Below are 27,468 nucleotides of genomic sequence, written 5' to 3'. Positions count from 1 at the left end.
CCAGACAGCATCAGTCTGCAGTAACAACCAGAAAACATCAGTCTGCAGTAACAACCAGAAAACATCAGTCTGCAGTAACAACCAAACAACATCAGTCTGCAGTAACAACCAGAAAACATCAGTCTGCAGTAACAACCAGAAAACATCAGTCTGCAGTAACAACCAAACAACATCAGTCTGCAGTAACAACCAGACAACATCAGTCTGCAGTAACAACCAGACAACATCAGTCTGCAGTAACAACCAAACAACATCAGTCTGCAGTAACAACCAGACAACATCAGTCTGCAGTAACAACCAAACAACGTCAGTCTGCAGTAACAACCAAACAACATCAGTCTGCAGTAACAACCAAACAACATCAGTCTGCAGTAACAACCAGAAAACATCAGTCTGCAGTAACAACCAAACAACATCAGTCTGCAGTAACAACCAAACAACATCAGTCTGCAGTAACAACCAAACAACATCAATCTGCAGTAACAACCAAACAACATCAATCTGCAGTAACAACCAAACAACATCAGTCTGCAGTAACAACCAAACAACATCAGTCTGCAGTAACAACCAAACAACATCAGTCTGCAGTAACAACCAAACAACATCAATCTGCAGTAACAACCAAACAACATCAGTCTGCAGTAACAACCAAACATCATCAGTCTGCAGTAACAACCAAACAACATCAGTCTGCAGTAACAACCAAACAACATCAGTCTGCAGTAACAACCAAACAACATCAGTCTGCAGTAACAACCAAACAACAGCAATCTGCAGTAACAACCAAACAACATCAGTCTGCAGTAACAAGCCGACAACATCAGTCTGCAGTAACAACCAGACAACATCAGTCTGCAGTAACAACCAAACAACATCAATCTGCAGTAACAAGCAGACAACATCAGTCTGCAGTAACAAGCAGACAACATCAGTCTGCAGTAACAAGCAGACAACATCAGTCTGCAGTAACAACCAAACAACATCAGTCTGCAGTAACAACCAGACAACATCAGTCTGCAGTAACAACCAACACATCAGTCTATCAATCTCAGCAGTAACAACCAGACAACATCAGTCTACAGTAACAAGCAAACAACATCAGTCTGCAGTAACAACCAGACAACATCAGTCTACAGTAACAACTAGACACAACATCAGTCTACAGTAACAACTAGACAACATCAGTCTACAGTAACAACTAGACAACATCAGTCTGCAGTAACAACCAGACAACATCAGTCTACAGTAACAACTAGACAACATCAGTCTACAGTAACAACTAGACAACATCAGTCTACAGTAACAACTAGACAACATCAGTCTACAGTAACAACCAGACAACATCAGTCTACAGTAACAACCAGACAACATCAGTCTACAGTAACAACTAGACAACATCAGTCTACAGTAACAACTAGACAACATCAGTCTACAGTAACAACCAGACAACATCAGTCTACAGTAACAACTAGACAACATCAGTCTGCAGTAACAACTAGACAACATCAGTCTGCAGTAACAAGCAGACAACATCAGTCTACAGTAACAACCAGACAACATCAGTCTACAGTAACAACTAGACAACATCAGTCTACAGTAACTACTAGACAACATCAGTCTACAGTAACAACCAAACAACATCAGTCTGCAGTAACTAGACATCAGTCTACAGTAACAACAACTCTATTAGGATTACAATGTTGAATTTACAGAGAGTTTACCACAACATGGCTAGTCGGGCAGACTTAGTTTAATTCAGTAACAACTAAATACTAGTTTGTGAGTTTAGCAATGTGAATGCTTTTGTTTTGGCACAGTACATAGTTTCAGTATTGGAGTATCATAGGATTCATTATTTTAAGATTGAGATTAATATTTCTGTTTATGGTCAAATGGGTGAGTGAAAGTGTAAGTGTGAACCACTAGGTGGTATTCGTGGAGTTAGTTGATGGGGTGTATCAGGGAGATAAGATGTTTTCTAATGGCAGTTTTAAAGGTGATGAATGTGTCTGCAGTTCTAGAGTTCTCAGGTAGGGTGTTCCAGATTTTAGGGCCTTTGACATACATTGAATTTTTGTAAAGGTTTAGTCGGACACGGGGAATGTCGTAGAGATGTTTGTGTCTGGTGTTATGCCTGTGGGTTCTGTCACAACTATCAAGAAAGCGTTTTAGGTCAAGGTTGATATTGGAGTTTAAGGTCCTGTAGATGTAGATTGCACAGTAGTAAGTGTGGATGTACTGAACAGGGAGTAAGTTTAGATCTATGAAGAGTGGGGGGGGGTGTTGCCAGGGATGGGATTTAGTGATTATTCTTATTGCAGCTTTTTGTTGGGTTATTACTGGCTTTAGGTGTGTTGCTGCAGTTGATCCCCAAGCACAAATAGCCAAACAACATCAATCTGCAGTAACAAGCAGACAACATCAGTCTGCAGTAACAAGCAGACAACATCAGTCTGCAGTAACAAGCAGACAACATCAGTCTGCAGTAACAAGCAGACAACATCAGTCTGCAGTAACAACCAAACAACATCAGTCTGCAGTAACAACCAGACAACATCAGTCTGCAGTAACAACCAAACAACATCAATCTGCAGTAACAACCAGACAACATCAGTCTGCAGTAACAAGCAAACAACATCAGTCTGCAGTAACAACCAGACAACATCAGTCTGCAGTAACAACCAGATAACATCAATCTGCAGTAACAACCAGACAACATCAGTCTGCATAACAACCAGACAACATCAGTCTGCAGTAACAACCAAACAACATCAGTCTGCAGTAACAACCAAACAACATCAGTCTGCAGTAACAAGCAGACAACATCAGTCTGCAGTAACAACCAGACAACATCAGTCTGCAGTAACAACCAGACAACATCAGTCTGCAGTAACACGCAGACAACATCAGTCTGCAGTAACACGCAGACAACATCAGTCTGCAGTAACAACCAGACAACATCAGTCTGCAGTAACAACCAGACAACATCAGTCTGCAGTAACAACCAGACAACATCAGTCTGCAGTAACAACCAGACAACATCAGTCTGCAGTAACAACCAGACATCAGTCTGCAGTAACAACCAGACAACATCAGTCTGCAGTAACAACCAGACAACATCAGTCTGCAGTAACAACCAGACAACATCAGTCTGCAGTAACAAGCAGACAACATCAGTCTGCAGTAACAAGCAGACAACCTCAGTCTGCAGTAACAAGCAGACAACATCAGTCTGCAGTAACAAGCAGACAACATCAGTCTGCAGTAACAAGCAGACAACCTCAGTCTGCAGTAACAACCAGACAACATCAGTCTGCAGTAACAAGCAGACAACCTCAGTCTGCAGTAACAACCAGACAACATCAGTCTGCAGTAACAAGCAGACAACATCAGTCTGCAGTAACAAGCAGACAACATCAGTCTGCAGTAACAAGCAGACAACATCAGTCTGCAGTAACAATCTGGTCTTCACTGTTTACAGTTAGAGAACCTGAGCTTTACAGTTTTCAGTAATAAATGTAAAATATCAGTTTACAATTAGCACTGAACAAGAACATTGTGTAACATAAACAATAGACCGGCTATGATTTATTGAATATAAAAGACCTCCGAAGCTTGTCTCACGAGATAATTACATTATTAGTGGCATTGTAATGAGAATATTAATTGGCGTAATTGTTAATGAATTAAAAAATAGCGAGCGTGAAAACGTGTCCATTAAACGTAATTAAGTAGGGTGTTTGTTACTCGTTATCTCCGTGATAATTGAGTAGGATGGAGAGAATGACTATCCTCTCTCTTGTTATACTGTCATAACTGAGTAGGACAGAGGGAGTGGCTTGTCTCATAATTGAGTCGGATGATCAGGCTGACTAGTCTCTCAGTTGTTGACAGCGGGGATTACCGACACGACATTTGCACTGCCTTTCTGTTGCCTCCTCCTCCATATATAATTCAAAGACCACACTCATGCAGAATGTTTTCTCACACCTACACACAAGACTACGTTCTAACACACATAGTAAAAACCATGTTCTCATACACTTAACACGACCATGCCTCGCACCCATATTCACGACCCCACCTCATACTCATACACAAAACCATGAGTCACACCCATGCAAAAGACAGTGAAGTCCATATAAATAAAACTATGCCTCACAGCCATGCACAAGACCATGCTTCACACTCATACAAAGAACCATGCCTCATACCCATATACTATACATTCAGCTCCCCTCAAGGAAGGTTCCGTGAGGGGCTCATGATTTAGGGAATTGGATCTGTGCTCCAGTTCCCCGAATTAAGCCTGAATGGCTTCCACATCCCCCCCCCCAGGCGCTGTATAATCCTCCGGGTTTAGCGCTTCCCCCTTGATTATAATAATAATAATATACATTCAGCTGCCAATTCTTTAGGTATACCTGTACTCCTGCTCAGTAATGCAAATTATTTAATCAGTCCGCGTCAGCACCTCAATACCTAACAGCATGCAGACATGGTCAGGAGGTTCAGCTGTTCAGACTGAACATCAGAATGGGGAATAAATATGATCCAAGTGACACAGACCGTAGAAACTGTTGATATGCTGGGATTTTCACGCACAACAATCTTAAGAGTTTACAGAGAATTGGTGTGAAAAACACATTGTCGTCTACAGTATTGCTGGTAAGCAGCAGTACTGTGGACGACAATGCCTTGATGAGGTCAGAGGAGGATTAATAGACTGGTTCAAGCTAACAGAGGGTGACAGTGACCTGAATAACCACGTGTTACAAAAGTGGCATGCAGAAGAGCTTCCTTGAATGAACACGTTGAACCTTGAAATGGGTGACACAACAACAAATCACACCGGGTTACATTCCTGTCGGCTAGAAACAGGACCCAAAGGCTACAGTGGGCACAGACTTCCTAAAGCTGGACACTTAAACACCAGAAAAACGTCGCCTGGTTCTGATGAATCGGGATTTCTGCTGCGACATGCAAACAGTAGGGTTAGAATTTAGTGTAAATCTTTGGAATATTGTAGAACTGGAGATTCGCAGTATTAATATGCAACCGACAAATCTGCAGCAACTGTGTGATGCTATCATGTCACCATGGACCAAGATCGCTAAGGAATTTTCTCAGCACCTTGTGGAATCATTACCATGAAGAATTCAAGCTGTTCTGGGATAAAGGAAAATCCTGTCCAGTACCAGAAGGGTGTACCTAATAAGGCTTCTAAATGTGTGTATATATATATATATATATATATATATATATATATATATATATATATATATATATATATGTATGTATGTATGTCGTGCCGAATATGTAAAACTGGTCAGTTAGCAAGAACTCATTTAAAATTAAGTCCATTCTAAAATTTTCTCTTATACGTTTAAAAATATTTTTTTTTCATTAATGTTAATGTAAAAAATTTTAATTTTGCACCAAAAGAATCTTAGAAAACTTACCTAACCTTATTATAACAAGATCAATTTATTTTAGCCTAACCCAACTAAATATATTTTAGATTTGTTTACAGTAATTTAATGCTAAACAAACACAGTGAAATATATTTTTTTCGTTAGGCTCAGAATGATTTTGGCGAAATTATTGCATACACAAATTTTCACTTGTCCTATATGACAAGATGAACGTTGCTATTTAAGCCAAGATAGCAAATTCTGCCTATTCGGCAGGACACATTATATATATATATATATATATATATATATATATATATATATATATATATATATATATATATATATATATATATATATGCGCAAGGAATTCGCGAGAGCAGGCGAAATATACTCAAACACTGATCTCTGGCTGAAGGAGACTCGAACCTACGAACCTTAGAACAAGGTACGCAGTGCTTTACTAATCTACCCACACTGGACAATACCTTGGCGTGTAGCTTGCGCTACACGTTTGATCCAAGGCAGCCAGCTTTCAGGGAGAAGGCTTACAGCTTTTCATCTCATCCCCTGCATGCATCAGCCTTACTAGAGATTTGAACAATGCAAGGAATTCGCGAGAGCAGTCGAAATATACACAAACACTGATCTCTGGCTGAAGGAGACTCGAACCTACGAACCTTAGGACAAGGTATGCAGTGCTGTACCAATCTACCCACCCTGGACAATACCTTGGCGTGTAGCTTGCGCTACACGTTTGATCCAAGATGTAGCGCAAGCTACACGCCAAGGTATTGTCCAGTGTGGGTAGATTGGTAAATCACTGCGTACCTTGTCCTAAGGTTCGTAGGTTCGAGTCTCCTTCAGCCAGAGATCAGTGTTTATATATATATATATATATATATATATATATATATATATATATATATATATATATATATATATATATATATATATATATATATATAAGTCATACCTCAGCAACAGAAGCCAATGTGTACACAAATGGGGCAAACTCTTCCGCACAGCCAATTACAGTTGGTGTCCCACAGGGAAGTGTCCTTGGCCCTCTTCTCTTTCTCATATACATAAATGACCTACCAAATGCATCGCTACTACTCAAGCCCACACTATTTGCAGATGACACTGCATACGTCTACTCTCACCCGTGTCCAGTCATGCTAGCCAATTCTGTAAATACCGAATTGCAGAAAATATCAACCTGGATGAGGACCAACAAACTTACTCTAAACATTGACAAAACCTACTTCATTCAGTTTGGTAACAGAGCTGCAGATGTGTCTCTTAACATAATGATAAATGGATCACCTATCACAAAACTCACAGAGGAAAAATTCCTAGGAATCCACCTTGATAAAAGACTCAAATTTCAAACACATATACAACAAATTTCCAAGACCGTAGGCATACTATCGAAGATACGGTACTATGTTCCACAGTCAGCCCTCCTGGCTCTATATCACTCACTTATTTACCCCTATCTCACTTATGGAATTTGTCCATGGGGCTCAACAACAATAAACCATCTCAGACCACTAATCACCCAACAAAAGACTGCAGTCAGAATGATAACAAATTCCCACTACAGACAGCACACTCCACCAATATTCAGAACTCTAAACCTACTCACAATAGAAAACATCTATACTTATTACTGCACCTACTACAAACATAGAACACTTAACTCTGACATAAACCCTCCCCTCAAACATCTCCTTGCCAACCTCAACAGAACACATGATCATAACACAAGACACGATGTTCCTCGTGTCCATCGCACGCTATGCAAAAACTCAATGCACATAAAAGGCCCTAAAATCTGAAATTCATTACCTGTGAATATAAAAGAAACACTGTTTATAAATTCAAGTCTCTTCTCAAATTCATTACTCACCCACAACTAAATAAATACTGAATAATTGTATCTCATATATGTCTCATTATTGTATCTCATAAATGTCAACCTGTGATCTAATCAAACTTTGTTACTATTTAACTTCATTAACTAACATAATACTCCATTCTACTGATTACACAGCAACACAGTAAATGACCATATGACCTGTCTTTGTAATACTCATTTGTACTAAATTGTTATCTGTTTTACAATAATTTTTGTACCACTGAATATATCATTGCTTAGTTAATCTTAAGTTAATTTTAAGCCTGCCCATAATGCTCTGCATACAAGGGGCTTTGGCATGTTGCACTTTAAAAATTGTATTCCTTGTACTTCTCTGTATCATGTTCAAATTAAATAAATAAACAAATACTGATTGTACAGCAATGCAAGCAACTATACGACCTGTCTTTGTAACACTCATTTGTGCTTAATTGTTATCTGTTTACAATAATGTTTTACTACTGAATACTTCATTGCTTAGTTAATCTTAAGTTAATTTTAAGCCTGCCCATAATGCTCTGCATTCAAGTGGCTTTGGCATGCTGCATTTAACTGTATTCTTTTGTACTTCTCTGTATCATGTTCAAATTATATATATATATATATATATATATATATATATATATATATATATATATATATATATATATATAAATATATGTCGTGCCGAATATGTAAAACTGGTCAATTAGCAAGAACTCATTTAAAATTAAGTCCTTTCTAAAATTTTCTTTTAAACGTTTAAAGATATATTTTTTTCATTAATGTTAATGTAAAAATTTATAATTTTGCACTAAAAGCATCTTAGAAAACTTACCTAACCTTATTATAATAAGAGTAATTTATTTTAGCCTAACCCAACTAAATATATTTTAGATTTGTTTACAATAATTTAATACTAAACAAACACAGTGAAATATATTTTTTTCGGTATATATATATATATATATATATATATATATATATATATATATATATATATAGATATATATATATGTCGTGCCGAAGATGTAAAACTGGTCAATTCGCAAGAACTCATTTAAAATTAAGTCCTTTCTGAAATTTTCTTTTATACGTTTAAAGATATATTTTTTCATTAATGTTAATGTAAAAAAATTTAATTTTGCACCAAAAGAATCTTAGAAAACTTACCTTTTCTTTATGTCGTTGACCTCCTCATGTCTGGCATAGCTCCCTTTTGATGTGTGGCACAGGAGACCATGAAGTCCGAATTGATCAGCCGTCGCTCTGCCGCAAATACATCAAAGTTCGGTGAGGATGGGAGTGGCTAGGCGAAGAGGAACACCAATCCAAATTGTCTATGGGTCGAGTCGAGTGTCCAGGTAGGAATTGGGAACAGCTAGAAGGAAATCTCCAGTGTGTGGTGCCTTCACCGCTAGGAGAGGAGCTTTGTCCTTTCCTGAAGCGTTAGTGAGCATTACGTTGGCGATTTTTTCCATGAGCGGTTTGTCCCAGTGGGACTGTTTGTGCTCTTTAGGAGGAGCTGGTCTACTGGAGGAGTCTGCAAGGGTGTCCCACCACATAGCTGCTTCAGTGAACCTTGGGTCTTGAGCCCCTACCGTGTCTCTCAAGCGTTCAGGGACAATCTTCTTGACTAATCCACTGGAAGCCAAACACAAAGACAGAAATGCAGGTAAAGCTACCTGTGTTGCTTTGCACACCCCTATGCCTCCTAGTCGAACTGGAAGGGTTGCCTGATCCCATTGCCGATCCTCTAGTGACAGATTCAGGTGTGCGTCATATTCGTCGAGTGTTGTGTTGTCAAAAGAGGGTGCACACCTCAGGAAGTGAGTCTTGGCATAGTAAGACACCTTGTGAGGAGATACAGGGCATCATGGACATCAAGATTGCTTACTCCTCCATTCTCTTCAGGTCATTTAATTTGTCCTTGAGGACTGTGTCGATGGCCTGGTGACCCAGCAGTGCTCCCAAGAGGGTACTGTTGGATGGAGTGGTAGTAGAGACTTCCGGGAGGATTGTTCGTACAGCATTGATTTCCTGGTTCGTTGTGATGATTTCACACTTGGAGGGATTGAGGATGAGTCCTAAGACTTCTTCCTGTGTCTTCACCAGTTGTAGGTCCTGTAACAGGGACTCTTCAGTACCTGCCAGAGTGCCATCATCCATATACCAAATGTTGAGCTCACTGCATAGGCTGGAAGTTAGTTTTCTTACTGCCAAGCAGAAGGGAAGTGGAGCGAGTGGATCACCCTGCTGAGCACCCTCTGATGAGGGCATTTATGTTCGCCAAACAAAAGAATTGAGGGTTTGCTGTAGCCAGCTGAAATGAAGCGAAAAAGACATGGGGAACCGATCCTGAGCGGCCGGCAAGACCACATCTCTCTTCACCATATTAAAAGCATTTCTAAAATCAAGTTTAACGACGGCCTTGTCTCCTGGTAGGTCCCTGATGTAAGCCCTTTCCGCATGAACTGTGGCTTCATTTTCTTGAGAGACCTCAAAGCCCAGTTGGTGTGGCTGTAGTAAACTGGTAGCTTCTAGGCGAATATTTCTTACTGCTGCTTTGGTAACGAGACGGCGTTATAAACACATATATATATATATATATATATATATATATATATATATATATATATATATATATATATATATATATATATATATATATATATATATATACTGTCGTGCCGAATAGGTGAAAACTAGTCAGTTAGCAAGAACTCATTTAAAATTAAGTCCTTTCTAAAATTTTCTTTTATACGTTTAAAGATTTTTTTTTCATTTATGTTATGTTATGAAAACTTACCTAACCTTATTATAACAAACGCAATTTAATTTAGCCTAATCCACCTAAATATATTTTAGATAAGTTTACAATAATTTAATAATAAACAAAAAGAATGATTTTTGAGAAATTATTGCATACACAAATTTTCGCTTGCCTTATTCGGCAAGAAGAGCATTCCTATTTAAGTCAAAAATAGCAAGTTTTACCTATTCGGCACGACATTATATATATATATATATATATATATATATATATATATATATATATATATATATATATATATATATAATGTCGTGCCGAATAGGTAAAACTTGCTATTTTTAACTTAAATAGGAATGCTCTTCTTGCCGAATAAGGCAAGCGAAAATTTGTGTATGCAATAATTTCTCAAAAATCATTCATTTTGTTTGTTATTAAATTATTTTAAACTTATCTAAAATATATTTAGGTGGATTAGGCTAAATTAAATTGCGTTTGTTATAATAAGGTTAGGTAAGTTTTCATAACATAACATAAATGAAAAAAAAATCTTTAAACGTATAAAAGAAAATTTTAGAAAGGACTTAATTTTAAATGAGTTCTTGCTAACTGACTAGTTTTCACCTATTCGGCACGACAGTATATATATATATATATATATATATATATATATATATATATATATATATATATATATATATATATATATATATCGATGCAACCACAGAATCAGGTGGTTTTAAATCCAAGGACACTACCTCATCTGGCAAGAGATGGAACCCTGAAGCCTCGCCAGCCTCCCAAGAAGCAGACCGGACTCCCAGTGCTCTAAACCATCATACCACCACAATACATAATGCTAGGCGTCCGGAGAAACTAGAAGACATATTTCCTCCCAGCGTCGACCGCATTCCGGGGAAGGTAAGGTATGAGACTAATTTCATACTACTCCCATTTGGATACCATCCTCGCCAGCGTGTGGAGTCTTTCTGCTTATTAGGAGGCTGGCGAGAGTCCAGGGTTCAATCCCTATCCGGAAGCAATATTATTCATTGCTTTAAAAACACTTGTTTCCGTCGTTGCATCGATGTTTACACTACTCGTGAGGCTGGTATACAAACAGGAGAATTAAATTAACCTCACGGTTTACCTTTCCCCGAATACGGGCGGCGCTAGGAGGAAACACCTCTAGTTATTGAATTGAATGCCTAGCGCTGTGAGTTGTGGTGCGTTGGTCTAGTGGGTTAGATTTTATGTGCTTCTTGGTAGGCTGAAGAGAGTCCAGAGTTCTATCCTTGGCCAGCTGCAGAGAGAGAGAGAGAGAGAGAGAGAGAGAGAGTATGTGTGTGTGTGTGTGTGTGTGCATTTTGAATGGCATCTTACATGGAGTGAGCAAATATAAAGTCATATTTATTAGATAACGTTGCAGCCCTTGGTCCCTTTAACATACGAAGAGTTAAGAATAACTTTCATATAGGCAATAAGTGAGGTGTAAGATTGTGCAGTTTCCTGGTGAAAGTTACACTGTAGCAGCGAGGTTTGCGATGGCGTCAGACATGCTTGAGTCAAAGTTATCGATATGTTATAAAAACATAACATGAGAATGAAAGAACACTGAAGCAGGCCTCCCGGCCCATACTAGGCAGGTCTTTTTCAAACTCAAACCCAATGCTTTCAGCTTTTTCAGCTACAGTGGTGGTTACAGTTATCATTGCTGCTTCCTGGAGTCTAATGTCGAGTTTTGCAGTGACGAGTTGCTTTTCTTTTCTACTCATTAAAAGCTACATGGAGTTCTCGTGGAAGATTTAGGCGTTGCTAAAGCCGTCCCTGTCGCGGACGTATATATATACGCTCAGGTGGATAGACTTCTTTCTATCCCCTCCACAAATTTCTTGGTACAGTGTCCGCAAAACATAGTATAGACGCCTGTTAAATGTTTTTATGACTACATTTCTTAGTTAGGCCCTTGTGGCGTGCAAAGAGTATGTTGCAATTTATTCGGTGTATGTTACACTCCCATATGAGCTGCCTCCCAACCAGCGAACCGGGTGCTGAGGTTTAACGATCAATAGGGTATCCGTCATTAAATCAGTACCTTGGTTCATTGGACAATGACAGGCAAGCCCGCTAAAGCTGAAACAACGTGGTTTACTTGTGCCTAGCGAACTGTGAGACTTGCCTGAGCTGCTGGTTGATACGGTGCACTCTCTCTGGCTTCTGTTTTTGCCATATTGTCATCTTATGGTACACTTACTATTTACCTTATGTACATAGTGTACATGTATAAATCTAACAAATTATATCTGGGCCCAGGAAATACAACTTATGTACTATTGCTGAGTTTGTTTGCTCCACTTTGAGACCCATTACGACTAGATCGCAGACCATACTATACCTGTGTTCGTAATAGCCCTGGATGAAGGACATAGTTACAGTGGTCTGTTTAATGGTTCTTCTGGTGAGCGCCTAATGGATGTTCCTTTTAACGTCATACTGGGAAGCACTAAGAATTTCGTGGGGATTAGTCCGTGGTGGTTTTATTGAGAATGACTTGAGCCTTGAGCCAGCAGTTCTGGATGATGAAAAAGAGGAAATGAAGGCTTGAGTTATATAGATACACTCGTCTTCAAGGAAACAAGGGCCGGGGATGCGGATACCTCATAAGATACCAACTAGAGGCGTGTTTTCGTGCGAGTGCTTAAGATCGTACTTGTTTGTGGGTTTTCTGTATACCTCTACTCTGAAGTAAACGTTTGTCGCTGTTCGGAAATCCACACATGAAGACGTCGATGGAAGGAAATCTACACCATTTTTTTTTTTTTTACTAAAGTCAGTTTTAAAGATGGTTCGACTGTGTTGATTTTATTGAAGGTCGGAATACTAAATCATTTGGGATATAATATTAATGTCTGGGATAGAATACCAAGATATAATCAACGTGTCTTAGTTACAAAACAGTATTAGGAATGAGGGTTTTGAATTTCTTAATCTCCAGGTTCTCCATGAAAAATCTAGCAAGCACAGCACTGAGGAAGCTGCCTATTACTATCCCTAAGCGTGTTTGTAACAGTTATCTAGATACCCGAAAAAGTTAATCACTTAAGGTCTACTAAACTGATGAAAATCTGGAGAGGTAATCAGAGGTTGAGGATGTCGATGAGCCTCTATCTCAGATTCAATGAAGTAGTAAGCAAAATCGAGCCTTCCTTCCTCTTAAGGTTTATCTAAGATCCACAAAGAGAACATCCCTTTATGCCCCATAATCTCTAGCACTGGTTTCTTTTCCAATAAAATGCTCAGTAGTGTATTAAAACCATATTTTAGACACTTTTTCGATGGTATACATAACACATTCGGCAAGTTCATTGATAAAATAAAAAACTGAACTTACACAGTAAGAAATTCTTAACCTTGGATGTCGATTCCCTTTTCACTAGACTCGCTGTTGATGATGTACGTGAATATCTGTCCCTTGAACTTTAAGTGTTTGTTAGTTAATTCATAATTTCAATCAATAATATAATTTCACTCACCAAACACTTTGTCACTGCCAATGTTTTCCCTCTTTCAGCAGTGTATTTTATGAGCTGGTATGGGTGTCCATTCTTCCCAGCCCATACTAACTTATATTGGAAAAGTTTGTCACCTACCGTTCCCTCCATTATATATATATATATATATATATATATATATATATATATATATATATATATATATATATATATAATCAATAACAACTCTGTGACTAGCCAAGGACTCGAGCCCATGTCGTTTTGGCCCGCCTCATGTTGAGCGAAAATCACATGACGCTGGATGCTTGATTTTTGTAGGATTTGGTGGTCCTGTGGGTTAAGTCATGTGATTTTCGCGCACCATGAGGCGGGCCAAAACGACATGGGCTCGAATCCTTGGCTAGTCACAGAGTTGTTATTGATTATATATATATATATATATATATATATATATATATATATATATATATATATATATATATATATATATATATATATATATATATCGTGCCGAATATGTAAAACTGGTCAATTATCAAGAACTCATTTAAAATTAAGTCCTTTCTAAAATTTTCTCTTATACGTTTGAAGATATATATTTTTTCATTAATGTTAATGTAAAAATTTTTAATTTTGCACCAAAAGAATCTTAGAAAACTTACCTAACCTTATTATAACAAGCGCAATTTATTTTAGCCTAATCCTACTAAATACATTTTAAATACGTTTACAGTAATTTAATACTAAACAAACACAATGAAATATATTTTTTTCGTAATGTTTAGAATGATTTTTGCGAAATTATTGCATACTCAAATTTTCACTTGTCTTATATGGCAAGATGAGCCTTGCTATTTAAGCCAAGATCGCAAGTTCTGCCTATTCGGCACTACATTATATATATATATATATATATATATATATATATATATATATATATATATATATATATATATATATATATATATATATATATATATATATATATATATATATATATATATATATATATATATATATATATATATATATAGGTATATATATATATATAAAATTTCACCTGAAAATGTTGCTGGGGTAAAGGTATGAGGGCAACACGAGTCTCGATTAAAATTCCAGCCCTAATATTGCACCGACATTAGGGCTTTGGTGCCTTAATGTTGGTGCATCGGTGTAATATGTATACGTCAAAGAAATAAAAAAAAAAATCTCACAGGGACAAGAAACAGAGAAGAAGCAATGTCTCTTATTTCCCCTTCATACTGAGGAGATCACGTGGAGTTTATCACTAGGAATTCGAAATATACAGACAACCTTTATTCCTTGTTTTTGGCGTGAGAGTTTTTTTTTATCATATGTAACAAAATAAGAAATAACACAAATATTTTTGGTCTAGCTGAAGGATCTTATCAGATAATAAACAAATAAACATCAGTAGTTTTCCACCTTGACAGGTTCACTTAAAGAAGATTATATTTTGCTGCCGAAGCGGCTGGTTTATTGTGTACCCCGGCTGAACAAAATTATATATATACACGAAAAACCTAGGAACTAGGCCGCAAAAGGATTAACTTGAGTACGTAAAGAAGCACAAAATTTTCTTGTTTCTTCTTTGTAACTGCATATAAAAGAGATGACCAGACTGTTATTCGGGTATTCTAACCTCCGCCTACGACACACAGCAACAGGGAAAGAATTTTAACTCATTTCAACAGAGATTTTGTTTTTAATCGAGTAGAGAACAAAAAGGCACAATACTGTAACTGGAACAAAACACAAATAACCCGCTCATAGGAGAGAGAAGCTTACGACGACATTTCGGTCCGACTTGGACTGTTTGCAAGTCACACTAATACAGAAGAGTGATGGAGCCAGTATGTATTGGCGAGAGGAACAGGGACGGGACAAAGAGGAAGGAAAATAAGTAGTGGTAGTGGTAACGCTCATAGTAGTACACTAGCAATAGTAGTAGAAAGTAGGGCTAGTAGTTTTAGTGGCACAAGAAATAGAAAGGGAAGTGGTAGTAACATTAGTAGTAGTAAATGATCCAACTCTGAATGAAACGTCGTGGTAAGCTTCTCTCTCCTATGTGCGGGTTATTTGTGTATTGTAACTGAGTAGTCATGAGCTGTAGGAATGAGAGTTAAGAGAGGCACAACAGGCTTCTGAGATTCCTTGCTTCACGTCTCAAGGTAAACCTTTTTTAACCCAAGGTCTCAAGAACTAGTATTCTGTTTCTTAAGACGTTTGATTGTATAATACTGATGTGTGGGAACACGGTACTATATCCTTTGTAGCTTAATTATTTTAATGTTAAACTGAGGAATATATTTTCTTTCTAATTGGATTTTAGGAGAAATCTACAGTGTGTGGCTTTCGAACGTGATCCGTCCTTAATTATATGAGGCATGGGAGGCCCTTTCGTACTGTTGGGTCGGAAAATGAACCCATCACAGCTCTCGCCAGCTCTCATTAAGCTGCCAATGGCTGCAGCTTACCGAGCCAGAATCACCCCGCTCCTCGCCCCAACATCACTCCACCAATCCAGTGCCCCTTACCACACTTCGCTTATCACATATGACTAGTTCTAGAGACATTCCTTTCTATCCCATCCTGTAACTCCCCGTGTGTTACGGTCAATTATACTTCCCTCTCCACCTCATCCAGTAACTAATCCCAGTCCAGTAACTCTCCTTATCCACTCCATCCAGAAACTCTCCCTATCCACTCCATCCAGAAACTTCCCCTATCCATCTCATCCAGCAACTCTTTACCAGTCATGGTCATGCCTTATCATCCCTTTATTCTGTTACTGTTTTTTTTGCTTTTTCATCAATTTTGACCTCTCCTCCATATTCGCAGCGCCGGTCTTCCCACATGACACCAAAGTTTCCTTACCGCTGTTAGTTGCCAGGACCTGTTACATGTCTTACTTATCTAAGTAATAATGAATTAACGACCTTAACATAATAAAAAAAAACGTGGAGAAGCTGAATATCAATAAATCAGGCGGACCGGATATAATATTTGCCAGGGTCATAAACAAATCAAGATATAAAATCACTTACCCACTAATCGTAATAGTGAATAATGCATTAGAAGTTGGTAAGGTGCCAAAAGACTGGAAATAAGCAAATGTTGCCCCTCCCCCTTTCCATATTAAAAAGGGAAACACGAATTATTCCCTCAACTATCGTTCCATCAGCTTAAAGTTCCTTTTAGGTTAAAAACTGGAGTTTGTTACAGAGACCAGTTAGTTACTAATTGCCAGATAAAAGATCATACTCTACTAACTTGCTTGAATTTTTCAGTTATATATACAAAAAATGGGATGACAAAGCTTCAACAGCTGTAATATATCTATATTCTAGAAGGCCTTCGACAAGATACCCAACGAGGATTGATGGCTAAAATAAAAACGCATGGTACAAGACACAAACATCCTGCCTGGATTCGTGACTGGTTCACAGACAGGAAACAGTGTTACTCTGAGTGCCTTGTCTTAGAGGGGAATTTCCCAGAGATCGGTTGTTGATTCAATGCTTTTCACATTTTACATAAATAATCTCGAGGGAGGGTTGACATCCAAGATAGCTAAATTTTCGAGTAACATTAATCTGGAAAAAAATGCAGCATTCAAAACAGAGTGTTTGAGTATTCATGACAGGCTGGAGCTGTGGTCAGAGATGGAGAAGATGAGTGTCAACATAGACAAGTACAAAGTAATGCATTTAGGGTACAACAATGTCCAACACGAATTCAAACTGTTTGGCAACAAACTTGCTGAAACAAGAGAAAAAGACCTTGGAGTAATAATTAACAATGACCTTAAAAGGAATATGCAGTGCCTATCAGCGAGCATCAAAGATAATGGTAGGTTTCATAGCTAGAAAACTTAAACACGAAACACCAGGCATCATATTAACTCTTCATAATATACTTGTTGGACGACATCTTAAATGTTACTCAAAAATTGGGTCGTCAGATTACTGGAGGAGGTACAGAGAAGAGTTACCTAACTTGTGTTGTGAAGAACGACTCGGAACACTTGAACAGTCATGAAACAGAGTAAGATGAGATTTTATTCACATAGAATTATTAGAAGTGCTGAATAAACTCATAACTCGAAAAATTTAATGGAACTGCAAGGAAGATATAGCACGAACGTTTGCAAAGGTTTAGTTTGCAAAAGAATTATATCAAAATGATAGCAATTACCGCTAATAATGTAAGTTCAGAGATAATGCAGTCATTAAAGAGCCTATGATAATCTTAACAGAACTAATGGTAACCAGAAGTAAGAAGCACTGGTACACAGTAGCTCACGTATTCTAACTAGTTCCATCTCTCCTGCAAATTCCATGTCATTTAAGCAGTGGCCGAAGGGAGAGGAAGGTAGGAAAAGAGCCTTCTACTTTTCTGTCCTTGACACACTCATCTTTTACCAAAGTAAGTAATGCGGTTAATCATCGGTGTGTCTGTAGATATTTTAAAAGAATCTTTTAGTGTGGCTGACCTTATATGGTGTTAATATTGTTCTTTAAATATGTTATGATTCTATTTATCCATTGTTCCAGGGACTGGCATAAGTATTTTATTTATTGTGTGTGTGTACTCACCTAGTTCTCATTTAGTTGTGGTTGCAGGGGTCGAGTCACAGCTCCTGGCCCCGCCTCTTCACTGGCCGCTACTGGGTTACTCTTCCTGCTCCATGAGCTTTATCATACCTCTTCTTAAAGCTATGTATGGATCCTGCCTACACTACATCACTTCCCAGACTATTCCACCTCCTGACAACTCTGTGACTGAAGAAATACTTCCTAACATCCCTGTGATTCTTCTGAGTCTTCAACTTCCAACAGTGACCCCTCTCTGGAACATTGTCTCTGTCCACCTTGTCGATTCCTCTCAGTATTTTATATGTCGTTAGCATATCCCCCATATCTCTTGTGTCTTCCAGTGTCGTCAGGTCGATTTCCCTTAACCTCTCTTCGTAGGCCATACCCCTTAGCTCCGGGAATAGTCTTGTTGCAAACCTTTGCACTTTCTCTAGTTTCCTTACGTGCTTGGCTAGGTGTGGGTTCTAAACTGGTGCTGCATACTCCAGTATGGGCCTAACATACACAGTGTACAGGGTCCTGAACGACTCCATATTAAGATGTCGAAATGCTGTTCTCAGGTTTGCTAGGCGCCCTTACGCTGCAGCAGTTATTTGGTTGATGTGCGTCTCTGGAGAAGTGTCCAGTGTTATACTCACCCCAAGATCTCTTTCCTTCCTCAGTCTTCACGACTTTGCACTTGGTGGAGTTGAACTCCAGCAGCCAGTTTCTGGACCAGGCTGCAGTATGTGTGTGTGTGTGGAGCTACTAGGTTCACCCTCTCCTGGCTTCGAGAGCCTTATCGTACTTAATGCTATGTATGGATGCTGCCTCCACTACATTCTCTAGGTCATTCTATTTTCTGACTACTCTAAGCCTGTAGAAATACTTCCTAACATCCCTCTAACTCGTTTGGGTTTTCGCCTTCCAGCTGTGCCCTCGTGTTCATGTTTTCTGCCTCACAGACAATCTGTCCCTGTCTATCCTATCAGTTTCCCTCTCAGTGTTTTGTACGTTATCATGTCACACCTAGTCCTGAAAGCTAGTCTTAGATTTGCCCTGTACTTCATCTGCGGTCTTCTTTGCCCTTCCCCAAACTTCATAACTTTGTACTTGCCTCAGTTAAATTCCAGTAGCCACTTGTCAGGATGGAGATAAACGGTATAAAATACCGACACGAGGGGAAAATAAATACAAATGCAGTATAATGCGATCCTTTGTTGACAACGTTTCCCCCACACAGTGGACTTTATGAAGTGACAAGCAAATCTGTTTGTGACTTGGTAAAGTCCACTGTGTGGGCGAAACATAGTCAATGAAGGATTGTATCATGCTGCATTTGTGTTTATTTTTGCAGCCTCTTGTGAGCCGCAGGCGGTCTTGGTCGTCATCGGCTTGTATTCTTCTCGTTAGTTTCACATTATCATCAAGAAGGGATATCTCTAGCTCTGTCCCTTTCGTCACGTCATTCACGCATACATGAAATAGTACCGGTTCTAATACTGATCCTTGAAGAACCTCACTCGTCACATGCACCCATCCTGATACCTCTTCTCGAACAATTACTTTTTGTTTCCTTCCTCCTAGGTGTGCATGTGTGATATCATTTTTTTAATAAGCAAGTGTGAAACTCGAGTGGGCTTCCTTTCTCTTCATTTTTTAACCCGTGGAATGATCTATTTACAACCTCGGAATGTAATCAGCGAGGCAATACGATTACTTCAAGACCATTCAGTCTTAGTTAAATTTACAGACTTTTTTTTTTTGATAAACAGACTCTAATGCAGGATAGGAAGCTATACTGAGACATTTCATTTGGAGATGAAGCTTTTAAAACCAAGGTTGGATACTAGGCCTGGTGATCAACCATGGAGACCAAGCTTGGAGGTTTATTAGCTTGGAGGTTTTACCACCTTAGTCCCAGATACTTGTTACATATGCTTGAGGTGAAGGGACTTTGATTCAAGGAATTGAAATTATCCTCTTATTCTCAATGCGCTGTACTACTCGTATAGATAATATAAATAACAATAATAATGTGAATATAAGAAGGTTATGTCCGTGACGTGGAGGCCTCTTCTTCTACACGACTTTAAACTGTAAAAAGAAATTTGATTCAAATGTAAAATTGATTATTGTTATTGTTGCTGTTGTTGCTGCTGCTGCTGATATTATTATTTTATTGTGATAATTATTTATTATTATTATTAAGGTTAGTAATTTGAGTTAAATGTCACCTTCACAAGGTTTAGGGTTGATGAGTTTTATGAGTGGACAACACCAGTGTCTGGGCAAGGTGTATATACCCAGGTGATGTATATTTTTGTATATAGACCTACAGAGATACACTGATAGTGTCCTTTAACCACTATTTTAAAGATTTAAATATTCATAATAATAGTGTACAAGTAAATTCCTGTGGGAATGTGACAAATCAAGATACATTCAAGACAATGAAGGAGACGTTTCGCGATTTGTGGATTTATGAATCGTAATGATTAATTAGGAAAGATAAAGCCACAAGTAGAAAAACGTTGTCTTCAATAAACACCTTGTGTCTTATTCCCACAATCTTTCGGCACTAATATACCTATGCTTATATAGGTCAGTTTCTGTTAATGTCCCTCTTGCATTCGATATACCTGTTACGAGATTCAAAGAATTTCGTACCCTGTTGACCTCATCATCCAAGGTGTTGGTGCCAGTTCCCGCAGGGTCTCATAGTCATCATTCCCAGGGGTGTCCAGTCACTTACAGGAAACTGTGGTACAGTCTTCTCTTGGTATAAACCTTGGTATTAGATACTGACAAGTTGGTTTAGAAGTAAGCAAGGTCCCAGGACCGAAACGTTTTTTTAATAAGTATGTCCTGGTGTTTGCTTACGTGTTTTTCTAAACCAGTCTGTTCTTGAAACTTCTACCCTCGTTCCGGCAATAGGCTTTAGGCATGACGCTTTAAACCTAAAATAAAGTAACCAATCTCTGAGGTACAGTTTGGCTAGTGGTGTGACGCTCCAACACGCTCCTGGGCTAAGCTGCACTACTCTATACATTACCATAGTCTCACCATGCTTCTATACTTACCTTTTACTCCATCTATAATTAAAGCATATAATTAGCAACTTTTTTTTAAGACCATCGATTAAGTCTGCATTTTTTTAAAACTTCGTTTAAAAATGTTCTTGTTTGAGCTCTGAATGTTTAAATAATGTGTCCTAAGCTCCCTTACTGAAAGTTAGATTGAAATTAAAGTTTTACGAAAATCGTCTATTGAACCTTTGTTATCATATATGATTAGTGAACTGAGGATCACAGTTCTCGCCATAAGCCTTCGATCAATTATATGCTCTTTCTGTTAGGTAATTTTGGATAAAATTCATCCCATACCCTTTTGCGAAACATGAATTACATCACGTGTTGTGGTACATCATTATTTGGTGATGCTGGCAGTGGGCCCAAGAGCTAGAATTTAAACCCCGCAGACAAAAATAAGCGAATATATCGTTAAATTAGACACATGTACAACTCTTGGGTATCTTTATTGAGGAAACGTTTCGCCACACAGTGGCTTCATCAGTCCATACAAAGGATAAACTTGAAGAACAGTAGGAGAATGAGGTAATCAGTCCCTCAGCCTTGAGTCGATGTGGTCAGTCCATCAATCTTGAATAGAATACGGCATATGAGCGGAGAAGCAGCTTATAAACCGTAGGTAGGAGAGGTGCAGCAGTTGTAGGTGGTGTCACATTTGTCCACTGTGGAAGTAGGTCGTGCCCAAGGGTTAGGCAAGCGAAGAATTCCTAAGTATTACGATCCCAAGAACTACTTCCACATTGGACAAATGTGACATCACCTATGACTGCTGCACCTCTCCTGCCATACGGTTTATAAGCTGCTTCTCCGCTCATATGCCGCATTCTATTCAAGATTGATGGACTGACCACATCGACTCAAGGCTGAGGGACTGATTACCTCATTCTCCTACTGTTCTTCAAGTTTATCCTTTGTATGGACTGATGAAGCCACTGTGTGGCGAAACGTTTCCTCAATAAAGATACCCAAGAGTTGCACATGTGTCTAATTTAACAACGTGTCGGTTCTTTGAACCATTCATCTACAAGCGAATACATCACTGAATTAATCATGAATTATTTGGTAAGAGGTAGACTATGATTGTTTATTCAGAGTTTATAAATTGTTTATTCAGAGTTTATAAAATGTTTATTCAGAGTTTATAAATTGTTTATTCAGAATTTATAAAATGTTTATTCAGAGTTTATAAATTGTTTATTCAGAATTTATAAAATGTTTATTCAGAGTTTATAAATTGTTTATTCAGAGTTTATAAATTGTTTATTCAGAATTTATAAAATGTTTATTCAGAGTTTATAAATTGTTTATTCAGAATTTATAAAATGTTTATTCAGAGTTTATAAAATCCTCTGCCGTTTGTTGAAGATTGCACTTTGTATTATTTCCATCGATTTGTTGGACGCACTGCAAGTGTCTTATTTCACGTTAATACCTCATTGTAGAATTTACCCATAACGGTATACAACCATTCTCTCTCTCTCTCTCTCTCTCTCTCTCTCTCTCTTCCCCCCTATCCCCCTCTCTCTCCCTCTCTCTTTTTCTCTCTCCTTCTCCCATCTCTTTTTTCTCACCACACACACACACAAATAATCACTATCACTTCTAACCAGTACTCGTATAAATTATTTTTATAGGTACCTCAATTAAAGTATGCAAAATAGCAATGTAGGTGAATGTTTCTTTATAGTTATAGTGATATATTAGCATTCTCGTTAAATATTATCCATATTACAAGATTTGTGTCAAATTAATTAACTTTGTACATTTCATTATTCTCTTGTTTGTAACTACTCTCAGAGTTTTGCATTGTGTTTTCTTACTAATATTTTTATGGCCACTGTTAAAACTTCTAACTTTTTTTCCCTTATTTTCAGGCACAGGTCACTGCATCACTGCGCTGCACAAGTCCCTACATCACTGTGCTGCACAGGTCACTGCATCACTGTGTTGCACAGGTCACTGCATCACTGTGGTATCTGGTAGTCTGCTCCAAGATATAGTTAAGATAGCAAGAAAGATGTTCACTGAAATTTATTAGTTTGAAAGAGAAAGAGTAAATACATAATTCTTGAAAAATAAAAACATTGAGTATAGACGTCAATAAAATTAAGAAATAAACGTTGCCATGACATTCTACAGATTATGGCAATTTTTGTGGTGGTGCTGATAGTGAAATATGATGTTGATGGTGGCAGGTGGTAGTGTGGTGCTGTGTTGGTGTTGATGGTGAGTGGTGGCAGCGTGGTGCTGGTGACATGGGGCGCAGAGCCTTGCACCAGCCGGGATAGTGTTGTGGCCAAGTGTTGTGGTCGCTGTGGCCATGTTGGCCTCTGCGGTCGTGGCCAGACCAACACCATCCTTGCACCACCTCATCAACATATCTCATGCCACCAACTTGACTTTGCAGCCTTCTGTAGCCGCCCACACCTCACTTGCAAGCTCCCAAGGACCAATGGTAGGCACTGATTCGCCTTTTGTAATAGTGGATCCACTTAACTTAACAGCGTTCGAGGGGGAAGACGTGGAAGCCGACGAGGGCGTATTTCATGGGCTGTTTACGACGGTGTTGGTGGTGCTGGTGTTGCTGATGATCATTGTAGGTACTGTCGTGGGTAACCTGCTAGTCTGTGTCGCCGTCTGCCTCGTCAGGAAACTCAGGAGACCATATAACTATTTACTTGTGAGCTTGGCAGTATCGGACTTATGTGTGGCACTCTTGGTTATGCCGATGGCATTGCTTCACGAGCTCCTAGGCAACTGGCAGTTTGGACGGCTAGCCTGCGACGTGTGGGTGTCGTTTGATGTACTCTCCTGCACAGCCAGTATTCTCAACTTGTGCATGATAAGCGTCGACAGATACTTGGCCATCACAAGGCCTTTGGAATATGGGGTGAAGCGAACACCACGCAGAATGGTAGCATATATCGCCTTTGTCTGGCTTGGTGCTGCCTTCATTAGTGTTCCGCCCATCCTCATATTGGGTAATGAACACGGAGATGGGTCCATCTGCGAAGTCTGCCAAAACTTCTGGTACCAAATCTATGCCACTTTCGGCTCCTTTTACATTCCCCTGACAGTGATGGTCATCGTTTACTATAAGATCTTTTGTGCGGCGAAGAGAATCGTCAATGAGGAGCGGAAGGCCCAGGCGCATCTTCGTCTTGTGGAAGAAGCTGATGCCGACGCCAGAGCCTCCACCGCCATGCTTGGTTCATACACTCAGCTCAAGCCCGTGTCCAGGTAAGATCATTTTGGTATGTTCTGACTCCTTAGAAACTACACGGCCATCTATTTATCACTTCTTTCAGCACGTAGTCTTCTAAAGAACTAGAAGAGTTGTGTTACTAGTAGAGTGAAGGCGAGACATTGTAACTGAAAACGCTATCTGGTAAACCTGACAAAGTTTTTCGATTTATTTTCTTATAAGTCTGTCCTTGTCAGCCATGACTTGTACACCAAGCTTTAGCGAACTCTAAGGCACTTAGTTTTAGCTCATGCTCAGGAGCTCAGTTTTAGCATATACTCGAGATCTCAGTGTTAATATTTATTCTCGAACTCAGCTTAGGCAAATACTCAGAAGTTCGGATAAAGAATAAAAAAAGGCACAATACCGTGACTGGAACAGTGCACACATTTCTTGCACATAAGAGAAAGGAACTTACGACGACGTTTCGGTCCGACTTTGAATCATTAACTAGTTAATGGTCCAGATCGGTCCGAAACGTCGTTATAAGTTTCCCTCTCCTATATGCGGGTTGTGTATTTAGTATATACTCAGGAGCTTAGCTTATGTGATTACCTTAAGTGTTCAAACAGTAACCCTCTTATTTTTATGATTACCAGAATAGTTCATCTAGCATCCCCTCTCATTTCTTTACCCACCGTCTACAGGCTACTCCGATAGACTCTTTAGGATGCAGTTTCACGAGACTAACGAATTTCACAGCGCGGCATTTTTGGTCATTTCTACGGATTTTCATATTTTGTACTTTGACCAGGTAGGTAATATTATCTCTGAAGATAATTTTATCTCTTGACTCTAGCCAGATTCTATAACTCATATAAATGGAGGAAATATTTGTTTGACATAAAGAAAGTCAACGAGAAATGTTAGCAATAATGCAATAGAAGTAGAAAAGAATATTAATAATTATGTTCTGAGATGGTATGGTAGTGTCTAACCTCAGTGAACATGATGCTTCGGGAACGACAAAAGCCTATATAACCTCAGTCTTACGAACGGTTCTTTTAATAAAATATTTTATTTTTTTTCTGCCCTCCAAACACCACACAGAATCTACATATTGTCCGTCTCTACTGATTTGAGTATTTTGTTCACTTTTTCGCTGTAAGAGAGCGTCACACACTTGTATTAAGACGGAAGTAATTATTCACGCAGCAAAAATGAATACTTCTTCATGACGCTCTGTAGGTGCATACCTTCGGTTCCTTTACTTCTCACTGCATTCTCATTCGGATTTACTCTCAATAGATTTGTCTCCACCACAAACATACCTTAAACAATAATAAGTGTATCCCATGATTGCATTATGAAAGGTGTACTCCCCCCCCCATCCCTAATGTCTACTTTACAAATTAATTTTATCTCACTTTGACGTCTCATCACTACTTCCCTGTATACAATAACCACGGGGGTCTACAAAACCGTAATCTACTGTATACGTATTAAAACACTGAGCCACTCGCATCCGTAAACATTATACTTCTATATCGTTTCCGCTCCTTAGAAAGATATATCTTGTTTCAGAGAGATCAGTGAAATAAGAGAGTAAAGCTTGTTTAATAATAGTTTTAGAGAGAGCGCGCGAGCGAGAGAGAGAGCGCGAGCGAGAGAGAGAGAGAATCTTAACATCAGCTCTGAGACATAATTACACTCTACGTCAGCAATATACCAACAGCAACATGTGTTACCTCGCATAAACCTATAACATGCATCCTTGTCCTTGACGCTCACGTTACGAACACTAATTACCTCTCGGGTACATGTCCCTGATATGACAGACGCTTGATAAACTACATGTATTTCGGTCGTTGCACGAGCCGAGAAAGATATCCAAGAATTGCTTAGCTCCACACTCTGCAAATGGAATAGTGCAGAGTGCGACATAAGTTTCTAACGCAGCTAAATACTAGCGTTGAAAACTGAAAGCAGATCAGAAGAGACATTCCCAAGACATCAACTGGAAGCTAATATCTCAATTTCTTTTATGAAACTTGCAAATTAGGACATACACAGCTCAAATAAAATTCAGACCACACACAAACACCAATATTCTAAAATACTCAGACACATTAAGGTAGAAGCATCTCAGAAGTTGCATTATCCAGGTATCAGTGGTGAAACATTGAAGCTAATTGGACTGCACACTCGGAAATTATCACATGTTAAGGAGCATTTCAGTTTCCCAGTTTCTTCCCAGCAAAAAAAAACAAAAAACAAAGGACGTCCACAGGCCAAAATCAATCCAGATTCTCTAATATTAACCAGTTTTTGAGTGACTAAGCAAGCAAGTACATGAACTAAGTAAATATGTAAGTAATTAAGCTCTATTCAAGCTTTGGATATATAACATGCAATTTTTTTACAGTGAATTAGAGGACACACAGTCCTCTAATTCACTGTAATTTATGTAATGTATTATATTACATAAATTTAACCAAGGACAACCCAATAAAGTCAAACACTGATTTATTTCTGATCTGAAGAGATATTATTTCACTGAAGCAAATTTGACTAATAAAATTGGCACATTAAAATTTAAACACCCTAAAATCAGGAGAAATCTTCTTTAGAGGAAAACACTTCAGCACTACAACTTTAGTGCTGACCAGAAGATGCATTCACCAGTTACTACACAGATTCCAACAAACTTAGCACTTACACAGCCTTGACCCAAGAAATGTTCCCTCCATTTAATACAACATCCGTTAAAGATTGATGTCATTCACAATTGTTTTTAAATCAGGGAAAAACGGTAAATTCGTATGGGGTCATGAATTGAGATTCCCTCCAAGGCAAGAAAGTGAAGTCTAGTTTCTGGATCAGGTGTCTTTCACCAATATCAAGGCTTCCCTTTTAGGAAGCATAATTCAGTTAAACAATGAAAAATATTACTATACAGTTTGAAGATTAAAAGCGGCAAAAATAATTGCGACAC

General features: G+C 38.5%; 1 protein-coding gene across 1 annotated transcript in view; it reads left to right on the top strand.

Moving 5' to 3' along the window:
• The window catches only part of LOC128684783 (5-hydroxytryptamine receptor 1), a 368,493-nt gene that overhangs the window by 134,674 nt on the left and 206,351 nt on the right, over positions 1-27,468 (top strand). Inside the window, exon 2 of the mRNA XM_070101546.1 lies at positions 23,164-24,529. Within this exon, the coding sequence (XP_069957647.1) occupies positions 23,610-24,529 (920 nt within the window). The 5' untranslated portion in view covers positions 23,164-23,609. The remainder of the gene's footprint in view (positions 1-23,163; positions 24,530-27,468) is intronic.

This window comes from Cherax quadricarinatus, chromosome 5 (genome assembly GCF_038502225.1).
Source record: "Cherax quadricarinatus isolate ZL_2023a chromosome 5, ASM3850222v1, whole genome shotgun sequence".
Classification (NCBI taxonomy): Eukaryota; Metazoa; Arthropoda; class Malacostraca; order Decapoda; family Parastacidae; genus Cherax; species Cherax quadricarinatus.
Note: the sequence above shows the minus strand (reverse complement) of the source record. Positions and strands in the feature narration are given on the sequence as shown.